General features: G+C 46.6%; 1 protein-coding gene across 1 annotated transcript in view; it reads right to left on the reverse strand.

Annotated features, from left to right (window-relative positions):
* Positions 1 to 1,235: 1,235 nt before the first annotated feature.
* LOC124615775 (solute carrier family 52, riboflavin transporter, member 3-A-like) overlaps positions 1,236 to 22,594 on the reverse strand; it is a 102,223-nt gene continuing 80,864 nt past the window's right edge. The window contains exon 3 of the mRNA XM_047143874.1: positions 1,236 to 1,642. Coding sequence (XP_046999830.1) covers positions 1,448 to 1,642 — 195 coding nt within the window. The 3' untranslated portion in view covers positions 1,236 to 1,447. The remainder of the gene's footprint in view (positions 1,643 to 22,594) is intronic.

Here is a 22,594-nt window from a genome sequence, read left to right on the forward strand (position 1 = left end):
TGTTCGAAATTCTGAGAAAAATAAGGGTGAGCTATAGGAAAACACGGGTACAATATGTACAAAAGCCAAGAGGGAATAATAAGAGTGGACGACCAAGGACGAAGTGCTCGGATTAAAAAGGGTGTAAGACAGAGTTGTATTCTTTCCCCCCTACTGTTCAAACTGTACATCCAAGAAGCAATGATGGAAATAAAAGAAAGGTTCAGGAGTGAAATTAATATTCAAGGTGAAAGGATAGCAGTGATACGATTCGCTAACGACATTGCTATCCTGAGTGAAAATGAAGAAGAATTACGTGAGCTGCTAAATTAAATGAATCGAAGAAAGACGAAAGCAATGAGAAGTAGCAGAAATGAGAACAACGAGAAACTTAACATCAGGATTCAAGGTCAAGAAGTAGATGAAGTTAAGGAATTCTACTACCTAGGTATCAAAATAACCAACGACGGACGGAGCAAGGAGGAGATCAAAAGCAGACTAGCACTGGCAAAAAGGGCATTCCAGGCCAAGACAAGTCTACTAGTCAATCAGTGCCTTAATTTGAGGAAGAAATTGGTGTTCATAAATGGCAACACAACAGAATGTACGTTTGGAGCACAGCATTGTTCCGTAATGAAACATGGACTGTGGAAAAACCGGAACAGAAGAGAATCGAAGCCTTTGAGATGTTGTGCTACAGACGAATGTTGAAAATTAGGTGGGCAGTATTTTGTGGAATGCCAGTCTCGTGAGGCGCGCGTCGTGCTGATTTTTGTTGACTGCGGGCACAGCTCTCCGTAACCTGTTCGAAATAATCATCAACACGTGGGCGACCTGGCGATTTATCATATCGCAGTGAACAGTCCTTCTCAACAAAGTTATTGTGCCAAGAGTAAACTGTAGGCCTGCTTGCAGTTTCTTTAGTGTATTCGGAGCGAAATTTACGCCGAACAGTTGTTGCACAGTTCGTTTGATGAAAGCAAAACACACAGCAACAGTGAAAGTAGCCATTTTAACTGTGCACTATGCCCTGGCACTGACGATGGCGCAATGGGGTGCTGATGCACTTCGTGAATCAGACTTGAGGTTGTTTGCTAGAAAATGATACATCCACAGATTCTGTAAGTTATCGTAATAAATTGCTATGTCAATCCAAAGTTGTAAAGTCCTTTTTTTCTCATCCTGTATAGAGCAGACATTGCGTGGATCTCTTACATCAAATCTCTACACGAATATTTGAAAAATATCTTGGTAAATAAATAAAAAAACATATACGGCATTTATTGTAAATGGCAGTATACATATAACACGTAAACAATTAGTAGACAAAACTGATGTCGTTGTCAGTTTCACAGCACAAGGTATTGTCATCTGCAGATCGTGTTCACTGGGCAGTATAAATAAACTTGCACAGTCACTGTGTGACGTGCGCAGCTTGTGGTCTCGAGCACACTGTCTGTGGAAGTGATCAGCATGGAGAGTACGAATGGAAGATGCCGGCGTAGTTGACCAGGAAGAAGGTGACCACGGAAGCGACGGCCGACCCCATCTGCTGAGCGGCGCCGCACCAGAACAGGCTGCGACCGCCCTCCGTGCGGAAGATGGACGCTATCGCCAGCTTCATGTACGAAATGGCTCCCGTGAAGATCACCCACGAAATAACCTGGAAGCAAGCAAATACCGGCATTCGGTAGTTCTTCAAATACACTAACGGAAAAGAATCGCAAGGCAAAGAAATAATTAATGTAGAGTAATGAAATTTCGGGAATACATTTCTCTACGTAACATACTAAAATTTTTAACACTACAAGATCACAGGTTAATGTAAGAGCGAGACAAGCCACTGGAAATGTGAAAAACTGGTACATTAATAACCAGTGTAACCACTAGAATGATGAATACAAGCATGCAAACGTGCATGAATTGTGTCGTACAGGGGCCGGATGTCAGTTTGTGTGATGGTCATTCAGGCCTGGTGCACTTGGTCGCCGGCCGCTGTGATCGAGCGGTTCGAGGCGCTTCAGTCCGGAAGCACGCGGCTGCTACTACTTAAATCCAACTAACCTAAGGACATCACACACATCCATGCCCGAGGCAGGATTCGAACCTGACACCGCAGCAGCAGCGCGGTTCCTGACTGAAGCGCCTAGAACCCCTCGGTCACAGCGGCCGGCCTCGACACAATTCCTGAGTCCCTTTCCTTGACTATAACATACCACACATCTGTACAAAAAATGAACTTTTCCCCAAAGTTGGAAGAAAACACGGGTTACATTCGTCTCCAAGAAAGGCAAGAAAGGTGGTGAAAGTAATCCATAACACTGTTGTCCAATATATATATATATATATATATATATATATATATATATATATATATATATATATATATATATATGCACTATGGGACTCTCTCTCTCTCTCTCTCTCTATATATATATATATATATATACTCCTGGAAATGGAAAAAAGAACACATTGACACCGGTGTGTCAGACCCACCATACTTGCTCCGGACACTGCGAGAGGGCTGTACAAGCAATGATCACACGCACGGCACAGCGGACACACCAGGAACCGCGATGTTGGCCGTCGAATGGCGCTAGCTGCGCAGCATTTGTGCACCGCCGCCGTCAGTGTCAGCCAGTTTCCCGTGGCATACGGAGCTCCATCGCAGTCTTTAACACTGGTAGCATGCCGCGACAGCGTGGACGTGAACTGTATGTGCAGTTGACGGACTTTGAGCGAGGGCGTATAGTGGGCATGCGGGAGGCCGGGTGGACGTACCGCCGAATTGCTCAACACGTGGGGCGTGAGGTCTCCACAGTACATCGATGTTGTCGCCAGTGGTCGGCGGAAGGTGCACGTGCCCGTCGACCTGGGACCGGACCGCAGCGACGCACGGATGCACGCCAAGATCGTAGGATCCTACGCAGTGCCGTAGGGGACCGCACCGCCACTTCCCAGCAAATTAGGGACACTGTTGCTCCTGGGGTATCGGCGAGGACCATTCGCAACCGTCTCCATGAAGCTGGGCTACGGCCCCGCACACCGTTAGGCCGTCTTCCGCTCACGCCCCAACATCGTGCAGCCCGCCTCCAGTGGTGTCGCGACAGGCGTGAATGGAGGGACGAATGGAGACGTGTCGTCTTCAGCGATGAGAGTCACTTCTGCCTTGGTGCCAATGATGGTCGTATGCATGTTTGGCGCCGTGCAGGTGAGCGCCACAATGAGGACTGCATACGACCGAGGCACACAGGACCAACACCCGGCATCATGGTGTGGGGAGCGATCTCCTACACTGGCCGTACACCACTGGTGATCGTCGAGGGGACACTGAATAGTGCACGGTACATCCAAACCGTCATCGAACCCATCGTTCTACCATTCCTAGACCGGCAAGGGAACTTGCTGTTCCAACAGGACAATGCACGTCCGCATGTATCCCGTGCCACCCAACGTGCTCTAGAAGGTGTAAGTCAACTACCCTGGCCAGCAAGATCTCCGGATCTGTCCCTCATTGAGCATGTTTGGGACTGGATGAAGCGTCGTCTCACGCTGTCTGCACGTCCAGCACGAACGCTGGTCCAACTGAGGCGCCAGGTGGAAATGGCATGGCAAGCCGTTCCACAGGACTACATCCAGCATCTCTACGATCGTCTTCATGGGAGAATAGCAGCCTGCATTGCTGCGAAAGGTGGATATACACTGTACTAGTGCCGACATTGTGCATGCTCTGTTGCCTGTGTCTATGTGCCTGTGGGTCTGTCAGTGTGATCATGTGATGTATCTGACCCCAGGAATGTGTCAATAAAGTTTCCCCTTCCTGGGACAATGAATTCACGGTGTTCTTATTTCAATTTCCAGGAGTGTATATATATATATATATATATGCTCACCACGAAGGAATTAAACGAATGGGACGGAAATCGGTGGATCTGATACACATGTACAGACAAACAAATTATTACAGTTTGAGAAAAATTGAATAATTTATTCAAGAGAAAAAACTTGACAAATTGAGCAAGTTAATAAGTCGTTGGCCCACCTGTGGCCCTTGTGAAAGCAGTTATTCGACTTGGCGTTGACTGCCAGACCTCTCCTGAGGGATATTGTGCCAGATTCCGTCCAACTGACGCGCTATATCGCAAAAATCCCGATCTCGTAGTAGGGCCCTGCTCATAGTGCTCCGAACGTTCTCAAATGAGGAGAGATCAGATGACGTTGGTGGCCAAGGTAAGGTTTACCAAACACCAAGGAGAGCAGTACAAATTCTCGCCATGTGTGGGTGGGGAATTATCTTGCTGAAATTTAAGTCCAGCATGGCTTGCCATGAAGAGCAACATACAGGCTAAGGGGTCTTGCTACGAGAAGAAAACTCCTAGCTGTCAGACCAAATGTCAGGCAACAGACAGGTTGTTGTCCTACCGCTGTCCAGGGCGTTTCCAAACACGTCATTGGCCTGGAATCTCTTTGAATAGAGTAGAGTTGTCTTCAGTGATGAGTTAAACTTTGAATTGAGCCTCAATAAACATTCGGGTAAATTCTTCATGGTGCGTCGTTTTTTTGTGTTAGTGAGTGTGTGAGACGTCCATCGGTTGTGGAATTATAGGACATATTCTGAGCTCAGACATAATAAGGAATCGCTTATGTGAAACTCAATTAGAGCATTTCCCAGATGACATTCTAAAAGCTATAGTTGAAAGCAGTCAGGTAGCTGCAATATTTATTGAGTTCCAAAACTCATTTGACTGTGTACCACACCTACGCTTATTAATGAAAGTGCAATAATATGGGGCATCTAATTAAATCTATGACTGGGTTGAGGATTTCTTGGTAGGGACGAAGCAGCATGTTATCTTTTTTGCAGAGCCTCCGACAGATGTAGAAGCAAACTCGGTTGTGTTCCATACTAGTGCCTTACAAACCTTGCTGTTTGTTTTCTGTATTAGTGATCTAACAATAGTAGCCTTGCCTTCTTGCAGATGATGCAGTTTTCTGTAACGAAGTTCAGTCTAAAAAGAGAGGACAAATACTGTCAGACCTTGATAAGTCATCAAAGAAGTAAAATGATTGTCAGCTTGCTTTGAATGTTCATAAATGTAAAATTGTGAGATTCAGAAAACCCAAATAGTGAGAAAATACGATGAGTCTACAAAGCAGATTGCCTATAAAACGCGTGCACGAACCCATCACAGAATATTTCTGGAGTGTGTGGGACCCAAAGCAAATATGAATGAATGACTGACAGAGGATATTGACCGCATACAGAGAAGGGCAGCACGAATGGTGACAGATTTGTTTGACCTATGCGAGAACATCACGTAAATGCTGAAAACGCTGAACTGTCAGGCACTTGAAGACAGACGCGCATTCCTGAAAGCCTACTTGCAAACTTTCAGGAAACAGTAATCAGTGAGGGCACTATAATATACCACAACCCTCTGTACTTAGCTCCATGTGGATCATGAAGAGAGGATTACACAACTTACAGCATACACATAGACATTAAAGCAATCATTCTTCCCATTCTTCACATATGAATGGAACGGGAAGACACCTTAATAGTGGTACATTGGGAAGTTCCCTGTAAAATCTATTTACAGAGGTCTGAAGAATGGCAATATAGATGTAGACGCACTGTTGACCACTGACAACTACGTCATTTGGATACGTTATGGAGGGGTATGTCATCAGCATACAACTCTTGCAGACACTGTTAGCTTCCGAAACACGGGAGCTACTACTTCTTATTCAAGCAGAATTCGACAATGATTGCAAAGGGAAATCACTTGTGGCCTGTTTGGAGGAATTATTTTTGTGCTGGCGTAAACTGTCGCCAGCACACCGGCCAGCAAAGATGTAGCGCGAAGGTCGATAGCAGGCGCTGGATCAAGTGCGCATATCACGAGAGAGGCCAGAGGCAGACGCGCAAACAACACGCCGCCAACGCCCTCTCGACAGCAACTATTTAAATCGCAGCTGCTGACCAGAGGGTCTCACTCACTAGCACAGTCACTGACTCACTGACTCATTCTAGTTTGGCGTTTGTCATTCATTCACAGAGCGGATCACAGGCTATGACAGTACACAGTGACCAGATTTGGACTACAGTGAGTAAAGTTTGGAACAGTAAGATTTCCAATAGTGTCTGCAAGAGGACTATTATTACTGAGCTTGTACCACAACATGTGGACTCTGTTCAAGATACGCAGCTTCCTGTTCTTGTAAACAAAGAACTGCATTGGTCCACATGTGTACTTGTGTCGTAGAGAGAGGATACTGGCCACCCATACCAACATCCTCTCCCTTGCTCCATTGGTAGAACACTCTACAATTTTAAAGCTCATATTTAGTGATTTAGATGATCGACAGTTACACTTGGATTCTAACTCAGTTGCTCCCGAATGCGAGTCCAAAATCATGGGTGTTGCAGGATTTCCTTCAGTGGAACTTCCCAAAATATGTCTTGCTAACATAGCGACGTCACTTTTCCCTGGAATTTACGAGAATAACTGCAGTGGCAACGAGAGAGCAGGAAAGATTAGAAGTCCCAACACGGGACGAGGCAGCTAACTTTGGCGTGTACGCGGACGCGAAAGCTAGCCTCAAGAAAGACATCACTTGAGTCACATGCAACGTTCTAGTTCACGTGATTTGTGATTGTAGCGCATTCCAGCGGCAACTGTCGGCTGTATCTGGTTTGCAGACCACAGTTTCTTTATAAAAATGAACGCGCGTAAAATCCCTACGTCAGGCTTTTTTTTTGGTCAGACTTCTGGTTGGTTCGATGCAGCCTGCCACGAGGTCCTCTCTTGCGCCAGCCTCTTCATCTCCGAGGAGCACGTACACCCACATCCCCATAATGCACGTTTCCTCTCTTGCCATATCATAGTCATGTTGCGCTGTCTGTAGGATGCAGCAATAAAAACTTCAGTGTTCATGAACACGTCACAAAAGACCCATGTCCAGTCAGTAAGGATATAACCTTATGAAACTTTACAAAATCTGACAAAAGCATCTGCTGAGAGAGAGTGCACATATTTTTAAATAAAATCGAGTTTTACAAAAAATATTCCTATTAATTTGATAACAAAACCACACAACCTTTTGAAAATGTGGAGGGAACCAGGCTTCAGGCGCCTGTTATGAATTTTAAACATGAAGTGACTGGTTACCCCCCCTGCTGTAATTATGCCTGGAAGATACGCAAAATCGGGAAACAAGTGCTATGTATTCAATTTTTCTTACTAGGCAAAAGTCATTAATGAAGTATCCCAACATTCAGTCCTAGCTCGACCGTTGTTTCACATGATACATTTAAATGGTCTTCCTTTCAATACACAATAAGAATTGGGAAGCCAAGGCGAAATGGCCGCAGGCAATGCATGAAGAAATCTAAAAAGAGCTGGCCATCTGAAAGATAGATTCAAGAGATAGAAAAGTCAAAATAGCATTTGATAAATTAAAAGTAAAGCCGTCAACATAAATAGTGCACGGGGAATTCCGCTGTTAAACATAGTGAAGAGAGCGGATTGGTGGAAATAATACGCTGGAGGCCTCTGCGAGTGAGTTGAACTGTCTCCTGACGTGATAGAAGAAAGTCACACAACCTTTTAGAAAGTGTGAAGGGAACTAGGCGCCTGTAAAATGCGTGCAGTATTACATGTTCCCTAGGAGCGCAGACAGTGGCCAATCGTAGTGGTGGAGACTCCTGTGGGCATGAGACTGTGCGGTAGGGAAGGTATAGTTCTGCAGCTTAAGCCTTCACACATACGCCATCGCGCAGAACATGTAAGCTATAACTAGCAAGTCGGAAAACGAACGTATTAATGGGTTACGCCAATATGACAAATCGTTCAACAAATCAACCGTTTATTATGAGGAACACAATGGTTTGAGGATGGAGCTGAAATTGCAACAGAAGGAACGATTTATTTTCACCTGTCTTGTACACCATTTTTTTCTTTCCGTTGTTGCCATGTTAAAATTAGCTTTTCTTCCATCACACAGCAGCGTTTACCCAATTTCACATCAAAAACATGCTAATGCAGTTGCATAAAAGAGTCTGCTATTAATCAAACAATTGCGGACAAGTAAGGTCAATAGCTTATGAAAAGCACATGTTCAGAATAAAAATAAAAGTGTGAATCCAAACAATGTAAAATCCAGGATAGAATAATGACAATATTATGAAAAGGTTAGATTGCTACTCACTATATAGCAGAGATGTTGAGTCGCAGACATGCAGAACAAAAAGACTGTCAGACAAGTAAGCTTCCAGCCAAAAAGCCCTTATTCCGAGTTAGATAATGCTCTCTCTCTCTCTCTCTCTCTCTCTCACACACACACACAGGCAAATTCAACTCAATCGCACATGAGCACAGTCTCTGGCAGTTGAGGCCAGACTGTGAGCAGTGCATGATGAGAGAAGAAAGCTGGGTGGTGGGCGCATTGAGACTGGAGTGTGAGGGGGACGGATAGCAGAGTAGGGGTGGGAGGAAGTAAAGTGCTGTTTTTGATCATAGAGGGATGAAGTGGAGAGTGGGTAGGGGAGATAGGTGCAGTCGGGAGGTTAGACGCCGGGCAGGGGATGGATCGGGACAGCGGAAGAAGAGAGAAGACAGTAGGTCAGTTAGTGGAATAGAGGGTTGTGTAGTGCTAGGATGGGAATAGGTTAGGAGATAGGTGGGTGTAGCACAATAGCTAACGAAGTCTGATGCAGGCGGATTATAGGAACGTAGAATATACTGCAGGGAGAGTTTCCACCTGCGCAGTTCAGAAATGCAGGTGTTGGTAGGTACGATCCAGATCTCTCACGCTGTGAAGCAGTCACGAAATGAAGAACGTTATATTGAGCAGTGTGCTTAGCAACTGTGTGGTCCAGCTGTTTCTTGGACACAGTTTGTCAGTGGCCATTCATGCGGACAGGCAGCTTATAGTTTGTCATGCTAACGTAGAATGCAGCAGAGTGGTTGCAGCTTAACTTGTAGATTACAAGACTGGTTTAACAGGTAGCCCTGCCTTTGATGGAATAGGTGATGTTTGTGACTGGACTGGGGTAGGTGGTGGGAAGAATTATGGGACACGACTTGCATCTAGATCTATTACTGGGATATGGGCCATAAAGGCAAGGGGTTAAGGAGTTGGGAGCAGGAGTGGAGTAGGGGTGGACGAGGATATTGTGTACGTTCGGTTGGCGGCGGAGGACCATTGTGGGAGGGGTGGGAAGGATAGTGGGTAGGACATTCCTCATTTCAGGGCAGTTGTTGCCTAAACACATTAATACTTCTCGAATGTAGTTCAAGTCAATTCACTGGAACATTACTTGCTAAACTGTGTATCTCATCAGCAAAACAGAAGTTTAATATCAAAAGTCGACTCACATGGTTAACTTTCTTTACGAATCATACTATTACTGAGTACAGCTTTGCCTAATTAGGCTGGCGACCGTTTCTTTTTACGTAATTACAGTTCGCTTTATTACTTATAGAACACTGGTTCGATTGCCGTTTGTTTTGCTGTTGTTCCACGTCATTTCGGTAGAACTGCCGGACATCACCTGAAGATGGCCAGAAGACCCTGCGCCGAAGTATTGTGGCAGGAAGTTGCAGACATCTAGCAGTTCTCCCGAAATGTTGTGGAACAATATGTACATCGTGAAAGTTTTAATCTGTTCTGGTGTTGTTTCCTCTGAATTAAAAGTCTTTCTACAACAGAAAAAAGACCGATAGGTTTCCATTACCCACAGTCACGGTCACAACAGTCCTTTCACAGACATAACATGGTCGGTATGCTGGAAATTTAGTAGTAGCCGGTAGTGTTACACGTTGCGCTGCATGACAGGACATTCGTTGAGTTCTTACACGGTAAGATTTTTTTTTTTTTTTTTTTCCTTTATTGTATTTCAATTCCCCTATCGGGGCGGGCTGGCAGCAGCATATGCGCTGCTCTTCAGCCGAAAGACATAGAACAAAACAATAGAAGACATTTAAAAACAGCAAAGGAGAGAAGAAGGCGAACATAGATATAAAAAGGGAGAACATCATGGAAGGCAATATACAAAAAACGGGGTGACTGTAAAATGGAGATAAAAAACTGTTTAAAAGTAGCACACACAAAAAGCCACACACTGCGACGATTAAAAGAAACACAAGGCACAGTATGACTGGAGCATAAAGGTGTTGACGGCTGGCATAGCACACAGCGTAGCACTGACGGCGAACCTCAAGGCAGCACACAATTAAAATCACACCTCTTGACGCACACGAGAAAAGCACGAAACACAACACTGACGTGGCACACTGATGTTGATCAATACAGAGGATCTGCCAGGTTCAAGGAGATGAGGGAGACCTGAAGAAGGGAGGGAGGGGAAGAGATGGGGGAGGGGAAATGGGGGGCGCTCGGAAGAGGGCCAGGTAGGGAGGGATGTGGGAAGGAGAGAGGCAAGTATGGGGTGCAGGGTCTCAGGGGAGGGGGGGATGGAGGAAAATCCGCTCTGGGAGAAGGAGGAAAGAGGAGAAGGGGGCCCTGGGGAGGGGGGGGGGAACAAGGCCGGGTTATAGTTGGAAGGAAGGGTATATGTCACGGCGAAGTTCGTCATCCGGGAGGGGGAGGCGTTGGAAATTGCCCTGATGAAGGAGATGGAGGGTGTGGAGGTGGAGAGAGGGAGGGATACAGCGATAGAGGCGCGGCAACGGGCGGGGGGTGGAGAGGAAGGAGGAAACCAGAGGGTGGGGGGGATCAACCCTGCGAACAATGTAAAGGATGCGGAGATGTTGGAGGAACAAGAGGAGGTGGGGGAAGGGGATCAGTTCATACAGGAGCCGTGTGGGGGAAGGAAGGCGGATACGGAAGGCAAGGCGGAGCGCATGGCGTTCAAGGATTTGGAGAGCCTTGTAAAAGCGGGTGGGGGCGGAGATCCAGGCGACGCTGGCATAACAGAGGATAGGACGGATGAGGGATTTGTAGGTGTGGAGGATGGTAGAAGGATGCAATCCCCATGTCCGGCCGGACAGGAGTTTCAGCAGGCGGAGGCGGGAATGGGCTTTCTGCTGGATGGTCAGGAGATGAGGGGTCCAGGTGAGGTGTCGGTCAAGGGTGAGGCCAAGGTATTTCAGGGTGGGGGTGAGTTGGATTGGACGACCATAAAGGGTGAGGTAGAAATCTTGGAGGCGAAAGGAGCGAGTGGTACGGCCTATGATGATTGCCTGGGTTTTGGAGGGGTTGAGACGGAGGAGCCACTGGTTACACCAAGTGGTGAACTGGTTAAGGTGGGTTTGGAGGGTACGTTGAGACCTTTGAAGGGTAGGATAGAGAGCCAGGAAGGCGGTGTCATCAGCATATTGGAGAAGGTGAACTGGTGGGGGTGGCTTGGGCATATCAGCTGTATACAAGAGATAAAGGAGAGGGGAGAGGACAGAACCCTGGGGGACGCCAGCCGTGGGATAAAAGATACGGGAGTTGGTGTTGTGGAGGGCGACATAGGAAGGACGGTGCGAGAGGAAGGAAGCGACCAGACGGACAAAATTGATAGGCAGGGCGTAGGTTTGGAGTTTAAAGAGGAGACCGGGATGCCATACACGGTCATAGGCATTTTGGAGGTCAAGGGAAACAAAAATGGCGGAGCGACGGGAGTTGAGCTGGAGGGACAGAAGGTGAACAAGGTTGAGGAGTTGGTCATCAGCAGAGAAGGAGGGTCGGAAGCCACACTGGGTAAGGGGGAGGAGGTGGTGTTGAGCAAGGTGCCGATGGATACGGTGGGAGAGGATGGATTCAAGGACCTTACTGAAGACGGAGGTGAGGCAGATGGGACGATAGGAAGAGGCGGCAGAAGGGGGTTTGTTGGGTTTGAGGAAGAGGAGGACGCGGGAGGTCTTCCACAGGTCAGGGTAGAAGCCAGTAGAGAGGATGACATTATAGAGATGGGCGAGGACAGTTAGGAAGGAATAGGGGCTTTCTCGAAGGTGACGGTAGGTGACACAGTCGTGACCAGGGGCCGTGTTGCGTTTGGACTGGAGGAGAAGTTTAATGTCTTGTGCTGTGATGGGAGTGTTGACGTCCGAGGGGGGCAACTGCCCCAAGTACTGGAGACTAGGAGCAAGTGGAGCGACTGAGGTATCAGCACGTTCCATGACGGTGGGGAAAAGAGAATAATCAAAGTGGGGATCATCGGGGATGGAGAAGACCTCGGAAAGGTGGGAAGCGAAGTGGTTGGCCTTACTGAGGTTGTCTGGAAGGGGGCGATCGTTATGGAGAAGGGGGTAGTGGGGAGCGGAAAGGGAACCAGTAAGACGATGGAAGGCAGACCAGTACTTGGAGGAGTTGATAGGGAGGGTGGCATTGAGTCGTGTGCAGGTCTGGCGCCAGTCCCGGCGTTTCGTTGCTGTAATAAGGTTCCGTACGTGTCGCTGTATTTGCCGGTGGCGTTGGAGTGTATCCCTGTCACGAGTGCGGAGGAAGGAGCGATAGAGGCGGCGGGATTCACGGAGGAGGAGGACAGCCCGCGGAGGGAGAGTGGGACGGTGTGGGTGGATGGTTTTAGTAGGAACATGGGCCTCCACGGCGTCAGTAATTACCGTCTGAAGGAAGGACGAGGCGCGGATGATGTCGTCAGGATGGCGATAGGTAAGAGGGTGGCTTTCGACCTGGGTGGAGATGGAGTCCCGGTAGGCAGCCCAGTTGGCACGGCGATAGTCATGGACGACCTTGGGAGGGGGTGCAGGTTGCGGAGCTGGATGGGGGCGGTTTGCAGACGTTATGGTGAGAAGGACAGGGAGGTGATCGCTACCTGTGGGGTCAAGGACGGCGACAGTGATACGCCCAAGGAGGTTGGCGGAGGCAATGACAACATCGGGGGTGGTGTTACTTTCGGGTCGGGTGTGCTGGGGAATGGGAACAAGGTCACCCTGGATTGTGGAGAGGAACTGATGCCACCGCCGAAGGGCAGCAGGAGTGCGGCTATGGACGTTGAGGTCGGCGGCAATCACATAGGTGGAGAAGGTGTGATCAATGTGTGAGATGAAGTCATAAGGAAGAGGAGCAGTGGAGCGGACATAGATGGTGGCACAGGTAATGGTGAGGGAGGGGAAGAAGACGCTAAGGATAAGGTGTTCAGTGGGGTCATTGAGGAGAGGTTGTGGCCGGACGGGGATATGCTTAAGGTGGCCAATCGCGACTCCACCCTGCGCACGAGGACCAGGAGCATCAGTGCAGTGGAGGATATAGGGGGAGGAGCGGACAGAATGGTGGGGCTGGAGAAAGGTTTCATTCAGGAGGAAGGTGTCGACCTGGTGGTGGGAGAGGGTGTGCATGAGGAGGTATTTGTTGGAGCGGAAGGAGCGAATGTTCTGGAAGAGGATGCGAGACTCGTGCCGCGCCATGACGGGAAGGAGGGGGGGAAGAGAGGGAAGGGAAGAGACTTAAACTAGGGTGTCGAGGCGGGTGAAGGTGAAGTGGGCTTGGTTGTGGGAGTAAGTGGCGAAGGTGTTCAGGTGGAACACAGAGCGAGCAGCAAGGGATATTTGTTGGAAGGTGTGCGGGCGCTGAAAAGGGTGAATGTTTTGGAGTACAACGGTAATGAACCGGATGATGTCCTCGGTCGTGGGGGGTGGACGGAGGGAATTGTTAGGATGGACAGGAGGATCGACGGGACGAACTGGGACTGTAAGTTCAGGGGTGGCTGGAGGGGGTTTAGCTTTACACTTGTGGGAGTATGTGGGATGGGGGCCATTGCAGGTATTACAGGAAGGAGGAGCAGCGAGGTTGGGGCAGTTCTTGAAAAAGTGGGAGGCCTTGCAATGGGGACAGGTGGGGGGGTTTTTGCAGTTGGGAGTCAGGTGGTCATTGTACATCAGGCACCGTTGGCAACGGTAGGATTGGGGAGGGGATTTGGAGGATTCAACAGGGTGGCGACGGTGGTATATCAGGGCACCCTGGGTGAGGAGATGGTCTATGGACGGGGCGGACTCTGAGAATACCCGCATGAGGTAGGTGGGACCAGAGGCATTGTGGATACGGCGAGCAGAGCGGATTTCCAAGTCCGGGTGGGAGTTCAATTCTACCAACACTTCATCCTCTGTGATCACCGGGCTGAGCTTGGTGATCACAGCGGTGTAGGTGGGGGGGCGACGGGGAGGCTGGGGCTGACGAGGAGTGGAAGCGGAAAGGAAGGGTGTCAGAGAGGCGTGGGGGCCAAACATAACTCGTGGGAGTTTTCGCAGGAGGTCTGTGTGAAATGATGGGGATGGGGACTTGATAAGGACTGAGTCCCTGCGGGGAATGAGTTGGGAGATGGGAGCACCAGGTAAGTACTTTCGTATTTCCTTGGTGAGGGTACGAGCGTCGAGGAACTTAGGATCGGGAGTGGACAGGACAAAGGTGTGGAGGGTGGGGGCCAAGGTAGGGGTGGCAGGAGGAGGGGTGGTGTCCATGGTGACGGCAGGGGGAGGGGGAGGGGGAGGTGGCGTTGATTTTTTGTGGGAAGTGGCGGGAGCAGAGTCGGTAAGGACGCGCTTTTGGGGTTTTTGGAGACTGGAGGCTGGGAGGAGGGGAGAGGGACGGGGAGGAGAGGGAGGTGGCGGGTGGCAGATCCCTGTGGCGTAGTGGAGGCACCGGGAGAAGCAGCTGGTTCAGTGGTGGCGATGGTGGCTCGGCGCAACGTGATGCGTGCGGGAGATGCAGAAGACGAAGCGACGGGGTCGGTGAGAGAGGGGAAGCCAACCACCTGAGGGGCGGCAGCAGAGGCGGCAACAGAGGCGTACGTGAGGGCGGGGGTAGTAGTGGGAGCTGTTGAGGGTGTGGAGGTTGGAGGAAGGGTGTAGAGGTGTGGGTATACAGCAGGGGAGGAGATAGGGGGGTGGGTAAGTGGAGGAAGGGAAGGGGAGGTGGAAGGAGGGAGGCCAGAGGCGGCACTCCAGGAAGTGACTGTGGGAGAGGGGGAGGGGGAGGTGTAGATGACGGTGGAGGTGGGAGTACTCATTGCAGACGAACGGCGACGGACAGACGGACGTGCAGCAGGCGGCGTCGGCGTCGGCGTCGGCGATGGGCAGCGGCGAACAGCAGGCGGCGTCGGCGTCGGCGTCGGCGTCGGCGGCGAACAGGCGGACGAACAGCAGGCGGCGGCGGCGGCGGCGGCGGCAGCGGCAGCGGTTACGACGACGGCGATGGACAGCCAGCAGGCGGACGGACGGACGAACGAACGAACGAACGAACAGCGACAGCAGCGGGCAGACAGACAGACACACACACACAATCTTCGAAGACGGAGATTCCACCCTGAGAGTAGCCCAGGCTTTGCAATCTGACGCTTTCGAAGGAGGGGATCCAACCCTCTAGATGCACGGTAAGATACTGACCATAGCACATGTACCAAGCGCCAAACAAATGTATTACAAGCACTGAATATCCAGCGGCACGAACTTGCAGTAATTGAATAAAACAAATAACAGGAAATATTATGGGAGTTTAGAAAGTAAATTCTAATTCATATTCAATATTAAATGGATACAAAAACAGTAGTAGATCAAAGTGAGCAGAACGTGCAGTACAGGGCATACTGAGAAACATCATGGAGCCCGATAGCAGTTACCGAAATGTGTAGACAGGTAGCGCCACAGAACTGCGGTTGGCTTACGTAGCATACCATACGTATGTAAAGACCAGATTCAGATGATGAGTCTGTCGCAAATAAAACAGAAATCAAAGGACGGAACGAATATGGGGAACATAATGATTACGTAAAAGAATCGACTCATATGTTCAGTACTTCGCAAACAGAGAAAGAACCGATGTAGAATCAGAGCACGAGGTTGGAGTAGAGCAGGATAGCGAAAACCATTAAGCATGAACGACCTATTCAAACTTTTATCTACAAAAATTAATGATCAGAGTAAAGCACAAATTAGTAGCATTAAGAGTCAAATTAAAACACAGTTAGTGGTCTTGAGAATCAACTGAAAACACAGGCAAGTGATATTAGTAGCCTCAATAATCGAATGAAAGCACAGGGTGCAAAGATCGATATAAAGATCGAAAAAGTAGACGAGAAATAGGTGTTTTGAGTACTGCAATGAAAGACATTAAACTTGAAATCAATACCATAAATACCAATGTGGCCACTATGCAGGGACAGATCAATGATATCAACGGACGGTTCGATTTAGAAATCATAAAGATCCAAAAAACTGTAGAATATTTAGAAGTAACGAAAGTGAACGAAAAAGTTTTCGGTCTAAAAACCGAAATTGTTGAAGAATGTAGAACACAATGTCACGTTTCAGAGAGACAACGGTTGTTTCTGGGAAAGAAATAAGGAAACAAGTAAATATTTGCAAACAGAAGTGTAGCCAAAACAGTTCACAAATTCAAGGCATGATGTATGACCTCGAAAAGAATATAAGAGACGAGTCCAGTTGCGTAAATGACAGGATACCTCATAACAAACTATTAGAGGGTGAAGAACGCTTTGATCCTGCCAAAAGACCTACTGGCTGCCACCCGATGGATTTTTTGAAAAATTGAGAAAGGATTCTTCCTGAATATTTGACAGATCAGGAAAAGATTAATGTAGTTGTCAGTGCATTAGCAGGTGAAGCTCAACGATGGGGACTAAATTTGAACACTAATCAGGTTACATTTAACAAATTCAAACAAAAGTTTATCGAGGAATACTGGTCAGAACAAAAACAAGATTGTTTATGGTGGGAATTCATATTGACTAGATTATGACAGTAGGCGCAAAAACTGTATGAAAGATTTCCCTGAATCTTGGTACCAAAAACTGATGCCCTTAAGAAACAGACGAGCCGAATCCGAGATTATATGGGAGGTGCGGAAAAAGCCGCCGGAGAATTCGAAGAGACACGTAGGAAGCAATCATCAAACCTTTTCTCCGTTTTTAGAAAAAAGCAGAGGATGAAGACTATTGACGAAGTAATCGTGACCATCACCGTAATAACTACACTAGAACTAATCACAATGACAATGAACAAAATGACGGTGATAGGTGTCTCGTTAATATTGTTCACGGCGATAGGTGTCTCGTTAATATTGTTCAACAAGGTAGGGGCAGAGGTCGAGGTACTTAAGTCTGTCACAGAAGAGGATTTGCCCCGCGACTTTAGCACAACAACCACCATGCGAAGAACCAAGAACCGCATATGTTGTGTGCCAAACTAATGCGGGCAGACTTTCACTGTCGAAACGTAAGAAACAACACTGGCGTCAAACCAGTGAAACTAATACTTGAGACAGCAATTGCACAGGTCGCTGCAACTAAGGCGACAGGTGCGCTCAGGAATAAGTCACTACAGGCAGGTGATGAAACTAGTGCGCGGACAGAAGCCCTGCCAGTGAAGACTACATCAGTACGATCAGCTGTCTGTATGGAAGATACAAAAAAATGTTCAAATGTGTGTGAATTCCTAAGGGACCAAACTGCTGAGGACATCGGTCACTAGACTTACAGACTACTTGAACTACCTTAAACTAACTCATGCTAAGAACTACACACGCACCCATGCCTGAGGGAGGACTCGAATCTCCGGCGGGAGATGCTGTGCAAGTAAATGCGAACATGTTCGTAGGCGAGGAAAAAGGTGCTGACGACAGTTTGAATAACGACAAAAGTTGCGAAAATGAGTTGTCAGGGATTACCAGTTGCTGTGAACAGACGAATGATCTGTACCAAGGGCTAAAGCAGTACGAGTGGGAGGATTTCAATATGAACTGTGCGACCAAAAGGTTAGGTAATAGTGAAAAGACGAAAAAGGATGTCGAGAATAGGACATGGCCTGATAGTAAGAAAAGAAATACGGCCGCAGTGAGGAGGATGGAAGAAAATGAAATCCTCAGCGTCAGAACGAAGCATTCCTTACTAACGAATCGCCAGCGGAACAAACTATTGTCAGTCAGCCAGCAGAAGTAGATAAAGATGATAGTTTACGAATTACTGACGTTCACGAAGGCTACACAAAATACGAAGTAAAGGTAGACGACTCTAGAGCTGCTGTAAATGACTGTTCTGACGAAAAATCTGTAATGAAAGGGAAAGAACTAATAAGAGTAGGAGGAAACTGTGACCCTACATATTTAAGGGCCGACAAAAGGTCGGATGAAGAAATTAACATGTGTCTATGAAAGGCGTTTCTTTTAGAAGAAGGTCTCTAGAAGAGCGTAGAGTTCCAAAGGATTGGAAAAGGGCACAGGTCATTCCCGTTTTCAAGAACGGACGTCGAACAGATGTGCAGAACTCTAACATCGATCAGTTGTACAATTTTGGAACACGTATTATGTTCGAGTATAACGACTTTTCTGGAGACTAGAAATCTACTCTGTAGGAATCAGCATGGGTTTCGAAAAAGACGATCGTGTGAAACCCAGCTCGCGCTATTCGTCCACGAGATTCAGAGGGCCATAGACGCGGGTTCCCAGGTAGATGCCGTGTTTCTTGACTTCCGCAAGGCGTTCGATACAGTTCCCCACAGTCGTTTAATGAACAAAGTAAGAGTATATGTACCATCAGACCAATTGTGTAATTGGATTGAAGAGTTCCTAGATAACAGAACGCAGCATGTCATTCTCAATGGAGAGAAGTCTTCCGAAGTAAGAGTGATTTCAGGTGTGCCGCAGGGGAGTGTCGTAGGACCGTTACTATTCACAATATACATAAATGACCTTGTGGATGACATCGGAAGTTCACTGAGGCTTTTTGCGGATGATGCTGTGGTATATCGAGAGGTTGTAACAATGGAAAATTGTACTGAAATGCAGGAGGATCTGCAGCGAATTGACGCATGGTGCAGGGAATGGCAATTGAATCTCAATGTAGACAAGTGCAATGTGCTGCGAATACATAGATAGATAGATCCCTTACCATTTAGCTACAAAATAGGTCAGCAACTGGAAGCAGTTAATTCCATAAATTATCTGGGAGTACGCATTAGGTGTGATTTAAAATGGAATGATCATATAAAATTGATCGTCGGTAGAGCAGATGCCAGACTGAGATTCATTGGAAGAATCCTAAGGAAATGCAATCCGAAAACAAAGTAAGTAGGTTACAGTACGCTTGTTCGCCCACTGCTTGAATACTGCTCAACAGTGTGGGACCCGTACCAGATAGAAGAGATAGAGAAGATCCAACGGAGAGCAGCGCGCTTCGTTACAGGATCATTTAATAATCGCGAAAGCGTTACGGAGATGATAGATAAACTGCAGTGGAAGACACTGCAGGAGAGACGCTCAGTAGCCCGGTACGGGCTTTTGTTGAAGTTTCGAGAACATACCTTCACCGAAGAGTCAAGCAGTATATTGCTCCCTCCTACGTATATCTCGCGAAGAGAGCATGAGGATAAAATCAGAGAGATTATAGCCCACACAGAAGCATACCGACAATCCTTCTTTCCACGAACAATACGAGACTGGAATAGAAGGGAGAACCGATAGAGGTACTCAAGGTACCCTCCGCCACACACAGTCAGGTGTCTTACGGAGTATGGATGTAGATGTAGATGAACCGAACAGTGACCCAGAATGGTCAGCTACAGAGGTTAGTTCGGATGAAGAGCATATTGAAGTAACGGAAATGGAGAAAGATGTGACGAAATGTTGTTTTGTACTACCAGACGAAGCAACTTCAAAACAAGAACCGGAAGTAAACACAGAACCACGAAAGAAAGAACCTCCAGACTATATGATACTTAACCAACAACTAACTAATTCAAGTCACCAAAGACTTTGAAATCTGAAAATCGAAAACGTCTCCAGTCGTATGTAATTTGTAGGTAAATAACATGTCTTGGAATGATCTTAAGGTAGGTCAAGATTTGTTATAGGAGGAACAAAAGAACTCTGACAGTAAAACAATTAAAGAAACTATCATCCCTGATGAAATTTGCAACATTAGGCAGCAATTCCTCTTAGACAATAGGTCACAAGTCAGTGCCGTACATTAGTCATTTTTGAGTACATTTCAGATAAACATGGATTAATAATGACTAGAGACCGGGTTATGTGCATTTGCATGTTGCATATGCATTTGCATCTTTGGCTTCTTTTCACCGGTTATTGCATATTTTAACTAAAAAATAGTGACGACGCATATTTTCGCTCCATGTTTACAATATTTAAAAAATTTAGACGGTCTCTAGCTCGATCTAGTTTTGATGTCTCCCAGATTGACCGCGACCTACAACTAAGTGCAGTCGCTAACCGAGAGGCCACTGCCTAGCGAAATCATTGCAGAAGAGGAGCGCCCCCGGTTAATCCCCTCCGCTGTCATACCGTACGCGTCGGCAACAGTTAAATTAAACTACGCAAGCTTTTAGTAACACGTCCGTTGTTCCAGTTTAGCTTTCTATTTACTTGTAGACAGTTGAATGTGTTTACAATGTGTATTGTGTAACGTGTTGTGCGCCATGCGGCCCGAAAAAAGAAACGCCGTTTCGTGGATAGCTGACCAAACTGGAACATTTACATTTGATGGAATTGTTTTATATTGTCGAGTTTGCGAGAAAAACGTTTCGTGCAAAAAAAAAAGGTTTCAAATAGACCAGCATATCAAGACAGGTCTTGGAATGCAAAAGAAAAGACCACGACAACAACTTCTGACAACAGCAAATTGCAGTACCAGGGATTTGTTCAAAGTTAGCCAAAAAAGAAGGTTTTACATGGATCTATGTGAAGCATTCATTGCAAGCAATATTTCTCTTCACAAACTTACAAACCCCATTCTCAAAGGCTTTCTACGCAAATATTGCTTAAATCAAAATACACCAGATGAATAAACATTGCGAAAAGATTACATACCGACAATTTACGTAAGTGTTCTGGAAGAATTACGCAGTGAACTCAAGAACAGCGTTATCTGGATTTCAGTTGACGAAACTACAGACACTTGTGGCCATTACATTGCAAATTTAATTGTTGGTGCTTTAAAAGAAGAGCCTTCTTCTTCCTATTTAGCGGCCTGCAAATAACTTGAAAAAGTAAATCATTCTATGGTCGCCAGATTTGTGAATGAGGGTATTAGAAAAATATTTCCTGAATCTTCTGCATATGAAAGGGAGTTTGTGTTTATTTCAGATGCTGCTCTCTGTATGATCAAAGCAGAAAAAGCCCTCCGAGTATTTTACCCCAATTTGTGATTCATGTGACGTTGTTTGCTCATGGAGTAAATCGCCTTGCTGAAGAAGTACGTTCCACGTTTGTGAATGTAAATAAACTGATTTTATCCACAAAGGAACTGTTTCTAAAGGTTCCTGCTCGCATCGAGACCTACAAAGAAAAACTACTAAATGTGCCTTTCCCTCCCGAACCAGTAGTAATTCGTTGGGGTACGTGGGTCGAAGCTGTGTTTTACAATGAACATTTCGAGACCATTAGAGGGGTAGTAAACGACTTCGATGGTACAGAGGCTTTGGTAGTTTGCTAGTGCAAGGAAGCTTTTAATGATTCCGGTATTAAAAATACATTGCTGTGATAAGCACTCAGTTTTCCAAAATACTTGCAAATATTCAAAAGCAAGAAACTGGAGGTTTGGCGTTGAATAAATCTAGTCAGTTAATGAATAAAATTATTCTAGTGAACTCCTCATTGCCGGAGGTATTCCCAAGAAAACTTAAAGAAAAGTTTGAAAATATTTTAAACAATAACATCGGGTTTGAACCCTTGTGCCAAATTGACAGTTTTATTAATGGGACAGGGGAAGTTTTACCAGAAACAGTAAGTGCCAACATAGCATCCAAATTCAAATACTGCCCAGTTACCTCAGTTGAGGCAGAACGGTCCTTTTCTGCTTATAAAAATGTTTCGCCTGATCGAAGACACAATCTTGTTGTTGTTGTTGTGGTCTTCAGTCCTGAGACTGGTTTGATGCAGCTCTCCATGCTACTCTATCCTGTGCAAGCTTTTTCATCTCCCAGTACCTACTGCAACCTACATCCTTGTGAATCTGCTTAGTGTATTCATCTCTTGGTCTCCCTCTACGATTTTTACCCTCCACGCTGCCCTCCAATACTAAATTGGTGATCCCTTGATGCCTCAGAAGATGTCCTACCAACCGATCCCTTCTTCTGGTCAAGTTGTGCCACAAACTTCTCTTCTTCCCAATCCTATTCAATACTTCCTCATTAGTTATGTGATCTACCCATCTAATCTTCAGCATTCTTCTGTAGCACCACATTTCGAAAGCTTCTATTCTCTTCTTGTCCAAACTATTTATCGTCCATGTTTCACTTTCATACATGGCTACACTCCATACAAATACTTTCAGAAATGACTTCCTGACACTTAAATCTACACTCGATGTTAACAAATTTCTCTTCTTCAGAAACGCTTTCCTTGCCATTGCTAGTCTACATTTTATATCCTCTCTACTTCGACCATCATCAGTTATTTTGCTCCCCAAACAGCAAAACTCCTTTACTATTTTAAGTGTCTCATTTCCTAATCTAATTCCCTCAGCATCACCCGACTTAATTCGACTACATTCCATTATCCTTATTTTTCTTTTGTTGATGTTCATCTTATATCCTCCTTTCAAGACACTGTCCATTCCATTCAACTGCTCTTCGAAGTCCTTTGCTGTCTCTGACAGAATTACAATGTCATCGGC

Source organism: Schistocerca americana, chromosome 5 (genome assembly GCF_021461395.2).
Source record: "Schistocerca americana isolate TAMUIC-IGC-003095 chromosome 5, iqSchAmer2.1, whole genome shotgun sequence".
NCBI classification, from domain to species: Eukaryota; Metazoa; Arthropoda; class Insecta; order Orthoptera; family Acrididae; genus Schistocerca; species Schistocerca americana.